The sequence below is a fragment of the Peromyscus eremicus genome, unplaced genomic scaffold, assembly GCF_949786415.1.
Source record: "Peromyscus eremicus unplaced genomic scaffold, PerEre_H2_v1 PerEre#2#unplaced_106, whole genome shotgun sequence".
NCBI lineage: Eukaryota > Metazoa > Chordata > Mammalia > Rodentia > Cricetidae > Peromyscus > Peromyscus eremicus.
The window spans coordinates 369,146-384,118 of NW_026734345.1; the positions used below are offsets into that span (position 1 = coordinate 369,146).

Genomic DNA, 14,973 nt, shown 5'->3' on the forward strand with positions numbered 1-14,973 from the left:
CTACTTTCTCTTCTAGCAGGTTCAGAGTAGCTGGATTTATGTTGAGGTCCTTGATCCACTTGGACTTAAGTTTTGTGCACGGTGATAGATATGGATCTATTTGCAGCCTTCTACATGTTGATATCCAGTTTTGCCAGCACCATTTGTTGAAGATGCTTTCTTTTTTCCATTGTGCACTTTTGGCTTCTTTGTCAAAAATTATTTGTTCATAGGTGTGCGGATTAATATCAGGGTCTTCAATTCGATTCCATTGGTCCACATGTCGGTTTTTATGCCAGTACCAAGCTGTTTTTATTACTGTAGCTCTATAGTACAGCTTGAAGTCAGGGATCGTGATGCCTCCAGAGGTTGTTTTATTGTACAGGATTCTTTTGGCTATCCTGGGTTTTTTGTTTTTCCATATGAAGTTGAGTATTATTCTTTCCAGGTCTGTGAAGAATTGTGTTGGTATTTTGATGGGGATTGCATTGAATCTGTAGATTGCTTTTGGTAAGATTGCCATTTTTACTATGTTAGTTCTGCCTATCCATGAGCATGGGAGATCTTTCCATTTTCTGACATCTTCTTCAATTTCTTTTTTCAGGGACTTAAAGTTCTTGTCATATAGGTCCTTCACTTGCTTGGTTAGTATTACCCCAAGGTATTTTATGTCATTTGTGGCTATAGTAAAGGGTGATGTATCTCTGATTTCCTTCTCCGCTTTTTTGTCCATTGTATATAGGAGGGCTACTGATTTTTTGGAGTTGATCTTGTATCCTGCTATGTTGCTGAAGGTGTTTATAAGCTGTATCAGTTCCTTGGTGGAATCTTTGGGGTTGCTCAAGTATACTATCATGTCATCTGCAAATAGGGAAAGCTTGACTTCTTCCTTTCCAATTTGTATCCCCTTAATCTCCTTATGTTGTCTTATTGCTCTGGCTAGAACTTCAAGTACTATATTGAATAAGTATGGGGAGAGCGGACAGCCTTGCCTCGTTCCTGATTTTAGTGGAATTGCTTTGAGTTTCTCTCCATTTAATTTGATGTTGGCTGTTGGCTTGCTGTAAATTGCCTTTATTATGTTTAGGTATGTTCCCTGTATTCCTGATCGCTCCAAGACCTTTATCATGAAGGGGTGTTGGATTTTGTCAAATGCCTTTTCAGCATCTAGTGAGATGATCATGTGGTTTTTTTCTTTGAGTTTGTTTATATGGTGTATCACATTGACAGACTTTCGTATGTTGAACCATCCTTGCATCCCTGGAATGAATCCTACTTGATCATGGTGGATAATTGTTTTGATGTGGTCTTGGAGTCTGTTTGCCAGTATTTTATTGAGTATTTTTGCATCAATGTTCATGAGGGAGATCGGTCTGTAGTTCTCTTTCTTTGTTGTATCCTTGTTTGGTTTGGGAATCAGGGTAATTGTAGCCTCATAGAAGGAGTTTGGTAATGTTCCTTCTGTTTCTATTGTATGGAACAATTTAGAGAGTATTGGTATTAACTCTTCTTTGAAGATCTGGTAGAATTCTGCACTGAAACCATCTGGTCCTGGGCTTTTTTTGGTTGGGAGACTTTTAATGACTGTTTCTATTTCGTTAGGGGTTATTGGACTATTTAAATAGTTTATCTGGTCTTGATTTAATTTAGGTATGTGGTACCTATCCAGAAAATTATCCATTTCTTTTAGGTTTTCCAGTTTTGTGGAATAGAGGTTTTTGAAGTATGACCTGATGATTCTCTGGATTTCCTCAATGTCTGTTGTTATGTCCCCCTTTTCATTTCTGATTTTGTTGATTTGGATGCTCTCTCTCTGTCTTTTGGTTAGTTTGGATAAGGGCTTGTCTATCTTGTTGATTTTCTCAAAGAACCAACTCTTTGTTTCATTAATTTTTTGTATTGTTCTCTTTGTTTCTATTTTATTGATTTCAGCTCTCACTTTGATAATTTCCTGGCATCTATTTTTCCTGGGAGACTTTGCTTCTTCCTGTTCTAGAACTTTCAGGTGTGCTGTTAAGTCACTAGTGTGAGATTTCTCCAGCTTATTTATGTGGGCGTTTAGTGCTATGAATTTCCCTCTTAGTACTGCTTTCATAGTGTCCCATAGGTTTGGATATGTGGTGTCTTCATTTTCGTTGATCTCTAGGAAGTCTTTAATTTCTTTCTTTATTTCTTCCTTAACCCATTGGTGATTCAGGTGGGTATTGTTCAGTTTCCATGAGATTGTAGGTTTTCTGTAGTTTTTGTTGTTGTTGAAATCCAACTTTAGACCATGGTGGTCTGATAGAACACAGGAGGTTATTCTAATTGTTTTGTATCTGTTTAGATTTGCTTTGTGACCAAGTATGTGGTCAATTTTAGAGAAGGTTCCATGGGGTGCTGAGAAGAAGGTATATTCTTTTTTGTTAGGATGGAATGTTCTGTAGATGTCGATTAAGTCCATTTGAGTCATGACATCAATTAAGTCCTTTATTTCTCTGTTAAGTTTCGATTTGGGGGATCTGTCCAGTGGTGAAAGTGGGGTGTTGAGGTCTCCCACTATTAATGTGTGGGGTTTTATATGTGATTTAAGCTTTAATAATGTTTCTTTTACATATGTGGGTGCCCTTGTGTTTGGGGCATAAATGTTCAGAATTGAGACTTCATCTTGGTGGATCTTTCCTGTGATGAGTATGTAATGCCCTTCTTGATCTCTTTTGATTGATTTTAGTTTGAAGTCTATTTTGCTGGATATCAGGATGGCTACACCCGCTTGTTTCTTAAGACCGTTTGATTGGAAAGTCTTTTCCCAGCCTTTTATTTTTAGGTAGTGTCTATCTTTGAATTTGAGATGTGTTTCTTGTATGCAGCAGAAAGATGGGTCCTGCTTTCGTATCCATTCTGTAAGCCTATGTCTTTTTATAGGTGAATTAAGTCCATTGATATTGAGGGATATTAATGTCCAGTGATTGTTCATTCCTGTTATTTTTTGGTGGTGATGTGTGTGTACTTTTCTTCGTTGGGGTCTACTGCTGTGGCTTTATCTATTGCCTGTGTTTTCGAGGTTGTATCTGACTTCCTTAGGTTGGAATTTTCCTTCTAGTGCTTTCTGTAGGGCTGGGTTTGTGGATAAATATTGTTTAAATCTGGCTTTGTCATGGAATGTCTTGTTCACTCCATCTATGACGATTGAAAGTTTTGCTGGGTATATTAGTCTAGGCTGACATCCATGGTCTCTTAATGTCTGCATTACATCTGTCCAGGACCTTCTGGCTTTCAAAGTCTCCATTGAGAAATCGGGTGTTATTCTGATAGGTTTGCCTTTATATGTCACTTGGCCTTTTTCCTTTGCTGCTCTTAATATTCTTTCTTTATTCTGTACGTTTAATTGTTTAATTATTATGTGGCGAGGGGACTTTTTCTGGGGGTCTAGTCTGTTTGGTGTTCTATAGGCTTCCTGTATCTTCATAGGCATTTCCTTCTTTAAGTTGGGAAAGTTTTCTTCTATGATCTTGTTGAATATATTTTCTGTGCCCTTGAATTGGTATTCTTCTCCTTCTTCTACCCCTATTATTCGTAGGTTTGGTCTTTTCATGGTGTCCCAAATTTCTTGGACATTTTGGTTCATGACTTTGTTGACTTTAGTGTTTTCTTTGACTGATGAATCTATTTCTTCTATTGTATCTTCAACGCTAGAGATCCTCTCTTCCATCTCTTGCATTCTGTTGATTATACTTGCATCTGAAGTTCCCAATCGTTTTCTCAGATTTTCTATTTCCAGCATTCCCTCTGTTTGTGTCTTCTTCATTTTTTCTATTTCCTTTTTCAGGTCTTGGACTGTTTCCTTCATTTGTTTCATTGATTTTTCTTGATTTTCTTTCAGTATTTTATTGTTCTCTTCCAGGACTTTATTGATTTCTTCTAATTTGTTTGCCCTTTCCTCTAGTTGTTTACAGCGTTCTTCACATTTTTTTGTCTTTTCCTCTACACGAGCCTCTAGCTTCTTCATGATGACATTCATAAGGCTATTTTCTTCTGCTTCTTCCAATTTCTGATGTTCAGGTCTAGGTGTTGGAGGAGGGCTAGGGCCTGGTGATGGTGTATTACTATTCATTTTGTTGTATGTGTTTCTGCCTTGACGTCTGCCCATCTCCTTGTGGTTCATTCCTGGCCTTATCCGCACACTTGGTTCACAGCTGACAGATTCAGGAAGTCTCTCTCTCTTGTCCAGATGGGAGCTCTCTTGTCCAAATTGGAAGTCCGGGGCAGGATGGAAGCTCTTGTTCAGAAGGGAAGTCCGGGGGAGGATGGGTGCTCTCCTCTCTCTCTCTCTCTCTCTCTCTCTCTCTCTCTCTCTCTCTCCTCCAGATGGGAAATCCACGGCAAGATGGGAGCTAGGGGCCAGCCTCTAAGTCTCAAGAAGAGGCTTGGGGCTCAGGCGGATGGGCGTGGGGGCAGGGCGTGGAGACTGCAGGGTCTGCCAGGGGTCTTGGAGAAGGAGATCCTTCCCGGTGGGGCTAGAAGGGCACCTGCCCGGGGAGCAGAACCTGGGGCCAAGTTGGGCAGGTCTTCCCCGGAGTGGCTGGTGCCCAGGGATGGGGTAGGGGGCAAGCTAGGGCACTCACCTGTGCTTCAGAAGGGAAGTCCTGGGCAAGATGGGAGCTGGGGGGCCTGGCCTCTAAGTCTCAGGCAGAGGCTTGGGGCTCAGGCGGATGGGCGTGGGGGCAGGGCGTGGAGACTGCAGGGTCTGCCAGGGGTCTTGGAGAGGGGGATCCTTCCCAGTGGGGCTAGAAGGGCACCTGCCCGGGGAGCAGAACCTGGGCCCAAGTTGGGCAGGTCTTCCCCGGAGTGGCTGGTGCCCAGGGATGGGGTCGGGGGCAAGCTAGGGCACTCACCTGTGCTTCAGCAGGGAAGTCCGGGGGAAGATGGGAGCTGGGGGCCGGCCTCTAAGTCTCAGGAAGAGGCTTGGGGCTCAGGCAGATGGGCGTGGGGGCAGGGCGTGGAGACTGCAGGGTCTGCCAGGGGTCTTGGAGAAGGGGATCCTTCCCGGTTGGGGTAGAAGGGCACCTGCCCGGGGTCCAGAACCTGGGCCCAAGTTGGGCAGGTCTTCCCCGGAGTGGCTGGTGCCCAGGGATGGGGTCGGGGGCAAGCTAGGGGACTCACCTGTGCTTCAGAAGGGAAGTCCTGGGCAAGATGGGAGCTGGGGGCCGGCCTCTAAGTCTCAGGAAGAGGCTTGGGGCTCAGGCAGATGGGCGTGGGGGCAGGGCGTGGAGACTGCAGGGTCTGCCAGGGGTCTTGGAGAAGGGGATCCTTCCCGGTTGGGGTAGAAGGGCACCTGCCCGGGGTCCAGAACCTGGGCCCAAGTTGGGCAGGTCTTCCCCGGAGTGGCTGGTGCCCAGGGATGGGGTCGGGGGCAAGCTAGGGCACTCACCTGTGCTTCAGAAGGGAAGTCCTGGGCAAGATGGGAGCTGGGGGCCGGCCTCTAAGTCTCAGGAAGAGGCTTGGGGCTCAGGCAGATGGGCGTGGGGGCAGGGCGTGGAGACTGCAGGGTCTGCCAGGGGTCTTGGAGAAGGGGATCCTTCCCGGTTGGGGTAGAAGGGCACCTGCCCGGGGTCCAGAACCTGGGCCCAAGTTGGGCAGGTCTTCCCCGGAGTGGCTGGTGCCCAGGGATGGGGTCGGGGGCAAGCTAGGGGACTCACCTGTGCTTCAGAAGGGAAGTCCTGGGCAAGATGGGAGCTGGGGGCCGGCCTCTAAGTCTCAGGAAGAGGCTTGGGGCTCAGGCAGATGGGCGTGGGGGCAGGGCGTGGAGACTGCAGGGTCTGCCAGGGGTCTTGGAGAAGGGGATCCTTCCCGGTTGGGGTAGAAGGGCACCTGCCCGGGGTCCAGAACCTGGGCCCAAGTTGGGCAGGTCTTCCCCGGAGTGGCTGGTGCCCAGGGATGGGGTCGGGGGCAAGCTAGGGCACTCACCTGTGCTTCAGAAGGGAAGTCCTGGGCAAGATGGGAGCTGGGGGCCGGCCTCTAAGTCTCCAAGTACAGAAGTTTTAAACTCAATTTGCCTTCTACTTCATGCTGACAGAAATTAAGCAGCATCAATGCTTTCTCTGTTGTTACTCATATGGTATCCTCACCTTGAGGGACACTGTTGTATCTGTTTTACAAGTCACTAAAGCACTGGCATACATCACATGAGCCTAATTTCACTCTGACATTGCCTCTTCATGAATACATCTCCATTCTTAAGAGGGCATGAGAGTTCAGTGCAATAGAGGGAATGTCCTTTGAAATCATATATGATGTTCTCATATTCTAAATGCATCTACATTCATAATATTCATGGTGTTCTCTAAGTTTCTTCATTCTATGAAGGAACCTGAATGAGTTAAAATTCTTAAATTCTTGCAGCCTTGAACCACTTCATCAGTGACACTGTTTTAATAACTCTGTATAGTAGTATCTATGTATTGCATAGATAAAGAACTATTCATGTATTCTTATGTCTTTATGGACAAGTGTTTGAACACTCTGGGTTTTTGGTCAGAAGTGAGAATACAATCTTAACAGTTTGCATTGCTTCAGGGGATCTTTGCATTAGGACGATTAGGAGCACCTTTTCATTCTGAAATGCTCACTCAGAAACAAAACCCTTGATGCCTCAGCTTGGCTGTAACTGAAAAGCTTGGCTTTTTTGCTTTTCTCAGGTAAAGTTTCCTGCCCTTTTAAGCTCTCTGTAGCTCTTTACCCACACTCTCCCGAGTGTTTTTCTCAAGGGAATTTGATCCACTGCCTTTTACTAGCTTGAGACAGAGCTTAGAAGAGAGGTTTTTAGGAACTCCATCCCTGCCTCCTGCATTGCAGGGAGGATTTTTAAAGCTTGAAAGACAGAACTTAGAGAGGTTTTGTTGTCTTAAGAAGTTTGTTGTTTTCCCTTAGAGCTAATCACAGGTGGTCCCCACACTAGTATCTTCAGGTGATTCTAATTTGTCCTTCTGAGAGAGTTCTGAAAGGCTTTAGTTTTTAAGTTTAAGAGAGCTTTTGAGAAAGATTAAAGCTTTTTAGAGAGATTTCCCCTCAAATTTTCCAAGAAAAGCTTTTTAGTTTAAGAGAAAGATTTTTTTTCCCCAAGAGAGAAAGACCAACTTTCCCAAAACTTCTGAACTTTAAATTTTTGGCTTTTTACACCCCCATTTTGACTCAGGGAGAACACACTTTCTCCTGCTGCTTGGACTTAGCATTTCAGCTGTCCCACGATCAAAAGCTTCCACAAGAAACTTTTTCTTCCCCATAAGCTCAAAGAAGAGGTTTTTTTTTTTCACTACCCATAAAGGCCAAAGATAGATTTTTACCCAGTTTGCATTCATAGCCCCCAAAGTTAGAACATTGAAGAGTTTTTCTGCCTAGTTGCCTTACTTATCTTAAAGTTTTTTCTACACAATCATACACTTCTAAGTTTTCCTACACTATATTACTACCCTATATCTTATACTTATTTAACACAGATAGAAATTGAGAAAGGGATAGAAGATAGAAAAGTCTGACAGAAGAGAATTGCGTTGCAGCATGGGACATCCTTCTAGTCCTCTTTCCTTTTCTCTTGAGGATAAAACCCCTGGCCCTCAATACTATATGTATTTTCCATAACACTTGCATGCCTTTCCACTGGCAGGGCTTAGTCAGCACTTTCACCAAAAACTCTGTAATAAAACTATTATTTTCCTTTATCTTTAGTCCCTATTTCTTTGTCTTAGTCCCACCTTTTCTTTTTTCCCTTTTTTTCTTTAGTCCCCTCTTTTTTTTCTTTAGTTCCTGTTCATGGCACCATTCTGTTGCGAGTTTACCCACCAACTCCACAGTTCCCCAGAGATTTCTTGAGTGTGAGCAGCAGGAAATATTAGATAGAAGGATTTTTTGTGGAGAATATTGCGGAGATAAACAGATAGAAAATAAAGGATAGCCTCAAGAGGGCCTGGAACCTTTTCCAACAGGCCCTGACTGTCTCTGCCCCAGGGTATTTTTATAGACACCAAAGGGTGGAACAAAAGACCTCCTTCCCCAGCACAACCAAGTGCAGACCATTTCAGACACCTGCACTCAGGCCCGTGGTCCTAATTATCCTCTATGCGGACCTGCTGGGTAAAGCCATGAGGAACCTGAAAACGGGCTTCCACAGTATTTATTGCTTGTATATGTTGTATATAGTTATTGTACTTTTGTATATAGTTTTTCTTATATTAGTTAAAACTTTTTTCCTTTTTTATTTTTATTAAAATAGAAAAGGGGAAATATGGTGATATTTTACTTGTGCTGAAATGTATTATTATTTGTATGTTAATAAATAAAGTTGCCTGGGGGTCAGAGTTAATAGCAAGCCTTCCACATGAACTCTGATTGTCATGGGTCATTTCAATTCTTTACCTTCACATCTAACCATCCATCTTTTGATACATTCTGCTGAGATCATTTCTAAAGGTGTTCAAACAAATAACTCATTGACACTCTCCTGGCACCAATCTGCCCACCATTGCTTTCTCCCCTGGGCCTCAATATCCAGGGATATGTGCTGATGTCATAGGACCTGAAGCTGAGAGGTCCTCAGATTATTTTCCAACCCATGTTTTGTAACTATGCTGTGGACATCAGCTGCAGACCCCTAGGTCAGAGAATGCTGGACATTTCTCCAGGGTCGTGGAGACACCTGGAGAGCAAGGAATCTCATCCACATAAGTGATCTCTCCAGTAGGCAGCAGACATAAAAGCAGATGTGTATACATGGTTATCTATTTGATAAACCCTTCTGTATCCACAGACCACACTACCGGCTTAGAGATTTGGAAGCAGGACCTGATGTTCACTCTGCATTTCTTCCTCTGGCTCCTGAACATCCCCCTCCTCATGTCCAACCTCACTCACCCCAAGTGCTTTTGGAGAATGAAGCAGAATGAAGACAAGCATGGAGAGGTGGTGACAGGTTGTGTCTTTTACCTTCTTGCAGAGCAGAGCAGTGAAGTGAAGGTGGACTTGAAAGACTATTTCAGGTTTGCCCTGGATGTGGAGTAAGTGTGTTTGCATTTTTCATATAAATGTCATGACATATAATGCGTGATAGGTGTGTGAATGGGCAGAGCAATGCTGGGAGCTTCTGTCCTTTTCTCCCAATCTTATCTCCAAGGTCTGATGCAAAATATGTTTTGATTTTTAATAATCACTGTTTCCCACTATCAAACTGTGAGACTTTTAAATTTTTCCAATTAGCCTCCATTTACAAGGCAGAAAGCCAAGTGAAAACAACATTCTTTACTTTGTTCTACCATAGGCAGCCTTCCTTTTCACAGGTGCCATTGTGAGGTAGACAGTGGTGTCCTAAGACAAGAAACTCCAGACTACCACAATGAGTTCAGTAGTCACAAGGTGCATTCAAGTCTCTTCCAGAGTCTGCTAATGTCACATGTATCAGTGTGTGACTCCTAGTGCGGAGGCAGGGTCTCTAATATTTTTGCCACTCCTTATTGGGGAGAGTATCCATGTAGCCATTTAGTTAAGCTTTCAGATACTCTGCATGTGATCACTCCACACCTCTGCAGCTGTGAGGAGAAGGATGTATGAGATCTGTCTACTGTGAGGTACTTGGGTGGGTCCTTTGTCCTCCCCTCTCTTGAACACATGTACAGTTACAGGCTTTTAGAGATTACAAAGGCCATGTCTATGTCTTCAAAATAAAAAAATAATGTCTGCACATTTCAAATGTTGTGTTTTCAAACTGAAAGAGCTAGGATATCACTTATGGTGGTGACTGCTTACTCCCCTTGTCACTTGTTGGAGTGGCAGGAGCTGCCTGTGGAGAACTGGAATGGAGAGCCTACACACTGGGTCACCTCTGCTACTGTAAATGATGTGTGTGTCTGATGTTTTAAATCTAAATATTTTATTCACTGATAACTACATTTACCTATATTGCTCTTTTTCTTGTTTCTTTTTTTGTTAAGGAATTTTTTTTATTAATTTTACATTCCATCCACATATCACCCTCTCTTCCTTCCTCTCTCCCCTCCAGCTTTCTCCTCTCCCCAAACCACTATTCATTCACTCCTCCAATAAGGTGTCCTCCATGGGGATTCAGCAGAGCCTGGTACATTCATTAGAGGCAGGACCAAGGATCTCTCCCTGCTTCAAGGCTGTGAATGGTGTTCCATTATAGATAGTGTGCTCAAAAAAGCCACGTCCTGCGCCGGTGATGGATCCTAATCCTACTGCCAGGAGGCCGCTTAATCAGATCAAGTTACACAACTGTCTGCCTTATGCAGAGAGCCTAGTCCAGTCTCATGGAGGTTCCACAGTTGTTGGTCAAAGCTCATGAGGTCCCACTAGTTTGGTTTGGTTTTTTCTATCATGATCTTGATGCCCTTTGCTCATAGAATCCCTCTTCTCTCTCTTCGACTGATATCCTGGAGTTTGCTCTGGTACTTGGAAGTGGATCTTTGAAAATGCTTTCATTAGTTACTGGATGAATGCTCTATGATGACAGATAGGGTATTAACCAGTGTGATCACTGGGGTAAGCCAGTTCAGGCACCCTCTCCACTATTGCTAGTAGTCTGTGCTGGGGTATTCTTCTGGAATCCTGGGAACTTCCCTAGTACTCAGTTTCTGGCTATCCCCATGATGTCTCCCTTTATCATGGTATCTCTTTCATTGCTCTCCCACTCCTTCCCAATTCCAGTTCGACCATCTGTGCCCTTATGATCTCTCAATTAATTTTTAAAGAAATTATTTTCAAAATATTGAGTATTCCTATATATATGTTTGGAAGATTTCCCCATCTACTAATGATATATTCAGTTTCTTCATTATTTTGAAGTTTTCATTATTGATGTCCTTCAAGTTTTTATTAAGTTTATTTTACCATATTTCTGAGGCAATAGTGAACTCGGTTTCTTTAATTTCTTTCTCAGCAAATGTGTTCTTTGTATATAGGAAAGCAACTGAGTTTTGTGGTAATTTTGTATTCTGTCATTTTGATGTAAATAAGTTTCTGTGGAGTGTTTAGGATCTCAAATATGGAAGCCTGTTGTTGGTTTCTATTGTGTTCATTGATATGAAAAGAGGTTGAATTTTTGTCCCAAGTATTTTTTGCATCTAGCCAGATGACACTGGTTCATTTCTTAAACTGTTTATGCAATACGTTACATTTATAGACTTCCTTATCCTGATCCATTGTTGCATCTCTGGAAAGAAGCCTAAGATCATTGTGAATTATTTAATTTAAGGTGTTCTTTAATTGGTTTTAAATGTAATATATTAAGAACTACAAATAGCTGGTCATGATGGAGAATGTCTGTAATCCCAGCACCCTGGGACCATATATAAGCAGTCTCTGGTGAGTTCAAGACCGACCTTGTCTATATAGTGAATTCCAGGATAGTTAGGGAGACATAACTCACCATGTCTCAAAAAGATATGAGTGTTTTATTAAATGATCATATAAATTTTGTTTTATATAAATCTTGTTTGGATATCAGAACGACATGGCTTTCATATCTATATTTCAATAGTACTTCATCCATTTCTGTTTAATGGACTAATTTAATAGCTTAATAGCTTTGGTTTTAGTTATTGGAAGATTTATTTGCATCTAGTAGTGACTACTACTAGTCTGGTGGGTTTTTAGTTTGAAGATGGTTTTTATTACTGTTTCAATCTCAGTCCTTACAGTAGATTTGCTTAAGTTATTTGCCACATCCTAACAGATACCCAAAGAAAATACAACAAGCACGTCATTCAACCATCCCTCAGAATATGAAAGGGAATAATACAAACAAAGATATTATCGAAACTCAGTACGTCCCCCACAACAAAACCACAAAAGGTATCATTAAAACAGAATAAAAAAAAGGAAATTATAGCCAAATATTACTGATGTACTTAAACCAAATATTCTCCAGAAAATAGATGCAATCCAAATTCAAGTATGTATCAGCAAGATCCACTATGGACTAGGGGGCTTCATTCCAGGGTTGGAAAGATGGTTTAACACCAAAACTCATTGAATGTCACAGATAGCTTTAATGGACAAGGCAGACATGACATGATCATCTTAACAGATGCAGAAAAGGCATCTGACAATCTACAGTATCCCTAAAACATTAGGGATAGAAGGGTAATGTCTCAACGGGATGAATTCTACACAGGACAAACCCATGTCCAGCATTACATCAAATGGAGGATAACTGAGAACCTTCCCTTAAAAACACCGAAGGAGGGAAGATGCTCATTCATATATCACAAAAGTAAGTCTTTCTCATATTCTGCTAAAACAGTAAGACCAGAAAAAAGAATGGAATGAATCAAGAAAAGAAGTCAAACTTTTTCACCAGCAGATGGTATGAACTCGTATAATGGGTGGTCAACACTCCCCAAGTGTGTCTTAGATGTAATGAATACCATCAGAAAAATAGGACAATACAAAATCAAGATACAAAATATCATTTTTGTGTACAAGGAATGATGATACTGAGAAAGAAGTCAAGAAAGTAACTACTGTTACAATAACTTCCCGCAATAAAATATCTGAGAAAAATGCAACCAAGGAACTCAAGGTTCTTCATGGTGAAGATTTTGTAACAGTGATGAAAGAAAGAGGAGACAATGGAAGATGAAACTATCTGACATGTTGATGGGTTGGCACAATCAATGTGTACATAACCCTTGGTTACATTATCAAACTAATCTAAGATTCTATGCAATCTCCATCAAAATTCCATTGAAAAGTAACTAAAAAACACAGGCAAAAACAATCCAAAATTTCCCATAAAAAACAGACTTCAGAGAGACCAAGCAAAGGTGAAGAAAGGAAACAATGCTGGAGGTGTCACAATGTGTGTGTCCCAGTTATAACCTAGGGCAATAGTAACAGAGGACCACAGTGCTAACTTCATATTATATAAATATTTCAAGAAAGCAAAATGGAAAACTCGTAATTCAATTCCACAGGTATTGTCACCTGGGCTTTGGCAAAGGTTTCAGCAATAATCAGTGTAGAAGATTCAGTCTCCTCAACAAATATTGGTAGGAAACTGAACATTAAGGTTAGTGTCTCAAATGCATAAGAACATCAAGCAAATAATAGCCAAATTAAAAATGGGGTAAAGAATTAATCAGTGGGATCTCAGAAGATTAAACACTAATGTCTGAACAATACTTAAAGAAATCATTCTTAGCTGTCACAGAAATACAAATAAATACTCCTTTGAAAATTTCTCTTATGTCAGTCAGAATGGCCAAGATCAATAATACAAATGACAGCCTATGCTGGTGAGGATTCCAGGAGTGGGGAACACCAATTGATTGCTTGTGGGGGTAAAAACATGTGCAGCCACGATGGAAACCAGTCTGACAATTCCTCATGAGATTGTGAATCTATCTCCTTCAAGATCCAGTGATATTATTCTTGGGCACATACTCAAAGTATTCTGCATCTTGCTACACAGACACTTGTTTATAGTTTTCATTCTTGTTTTATTTATAATTATTGGAAATTGTAAGCATCCTAGAACCTCATCAATTGAGGAACGGATAATGAAATCATAGAACAATTGAACTATGAGGGTGTTTTTTATTTGTAATAATCTTTTTAAAAAAGGATTTCCTGAACAATGCTAGAGGCCCACAGTCAGACACTCTTCTGTGTTTGGAGAATCCTACTGGAGAGAGAGAGCAAGGGGCATAGGAGCCAGAGTGATCAAGGACATCACAAGAAAACCCACAGAAACATCTAACCTGGGATCATAGGAGCTCACAGAGACTGAACCAACAATAGGGAGCCTGCATGGTAGTGACCTAGGTGTTCTGCACGTGTGTGACAGTTGTGTAGCTTTGTTTTCTTGTGGGACTCCTAACAGTGGGAGCAGGGCCTATCTCTGACACTTTTGCTGGCATTGGGACCCTACTATTTATCCTGGGCTGCCTTAACAAGGGGAGGTGCTTAGTCTTCCTGATACTTGATATGGCATATTTTGTTGATAATCATTGGAGGCCTGACCCTTTCTGAATAGAAAAGTAGGAAGAGTGGATGAGGGCTGGGAAGAAGTGAGGTGGGGGAAAGCCTCGGATGAGAGGAGGGAGGGGAAACTGTGGTCAGGATACAAAACAATAAATAAAATTTATTTAAGGAATTCCTGAAATCCATGAGTAAATATTGGAAGTAGTGAAAATCATCTTGAGGAATGTACCTAACACCCCAATAGAAAGACAAATACATGGTTTTTTTTTACATGTGACTATTAGCTTGTAAAACTTTGATAAGCATGCTACTATCTGAATAACCACAGAAGTTAAATATGTATTAAGGGTCATGAGATGGAGAGGATCTAGCATGAAGAGGGAAATGGAACACACTTTTATGGAGAGACACAGGGCAAACTAGAAATAAAAGATTAAATAGGGAGGGAAAGGCAGAGAGTGATAATTGTGGGTATGTTTAGAAGGACAACTCACACTCAAGGCCAGTAGAAAACTATCTGGAAACCTGCTACTTGGAAGGTTCTTAAAGTATGTACATGTGTAAAGGAAGTCTGAATGGAATCACCAAATAAAGGGGGGAACAGTGCCCCATCTAGTCATTTTCTGCACCAAATATTTATCTAATGCCAGGAACAGGTTACATATCTTGTTGAGTCATTAGGCAAATGGCATCCATTGAAACTACCAAACATCATTGGCTGTTCCCAAGGCTATGGGTTACTCTACACAAGTTTCTGTAAAGGCTTTATTGCAGAAGACACCACTTATTATTTCATTGAACATGGAGAAGTCAAGCTAGTGCTCTCTAAAGCCTTCACCACCACTGACTTGCATTCATGGTACTGGAAGGTATTCTGCATTGTACCAGAGGAGAATTGTGACCACCAATCCAGTTACAGACTTTGTGATCTACAGTGATGACCTACCTGCATGATACATAAGTACAATAATGGCATAAATACTAGGGGTTTAACCAACCAATGTCTGACTGGATTTAAAGTCT

The 14,973-nt window shown here is 41.6% G+C and overlaps 1 protein-coding gene across 1 annotated transcript in view; it reads left to right on the forward strand.

The window, feature by feature from the left end:
* Positions 1 to 8,765: 8,765 nt before the first annotated feature.
* The window catches only part of LOC131901527 (vomeronasal type-2 receptor 116-like), a 28,104-nt gene continuing 21,896 nt past the window's right edge, over positions 8,766 to 14,973 (forward strand). Inside the window, exon 1 of the mRNA XM_059252642.1 lies at positions 8,766 to 9,008. Coding sequence (XP_059108625.1) covers positions 8,800 to 9,008 — 209 coding nt within the window. The 5' untranslated portion in view covers positions 8,766 to 8,799. The remainder of the gene's footprint in view (positions 9,009 to 14,973) is intronic.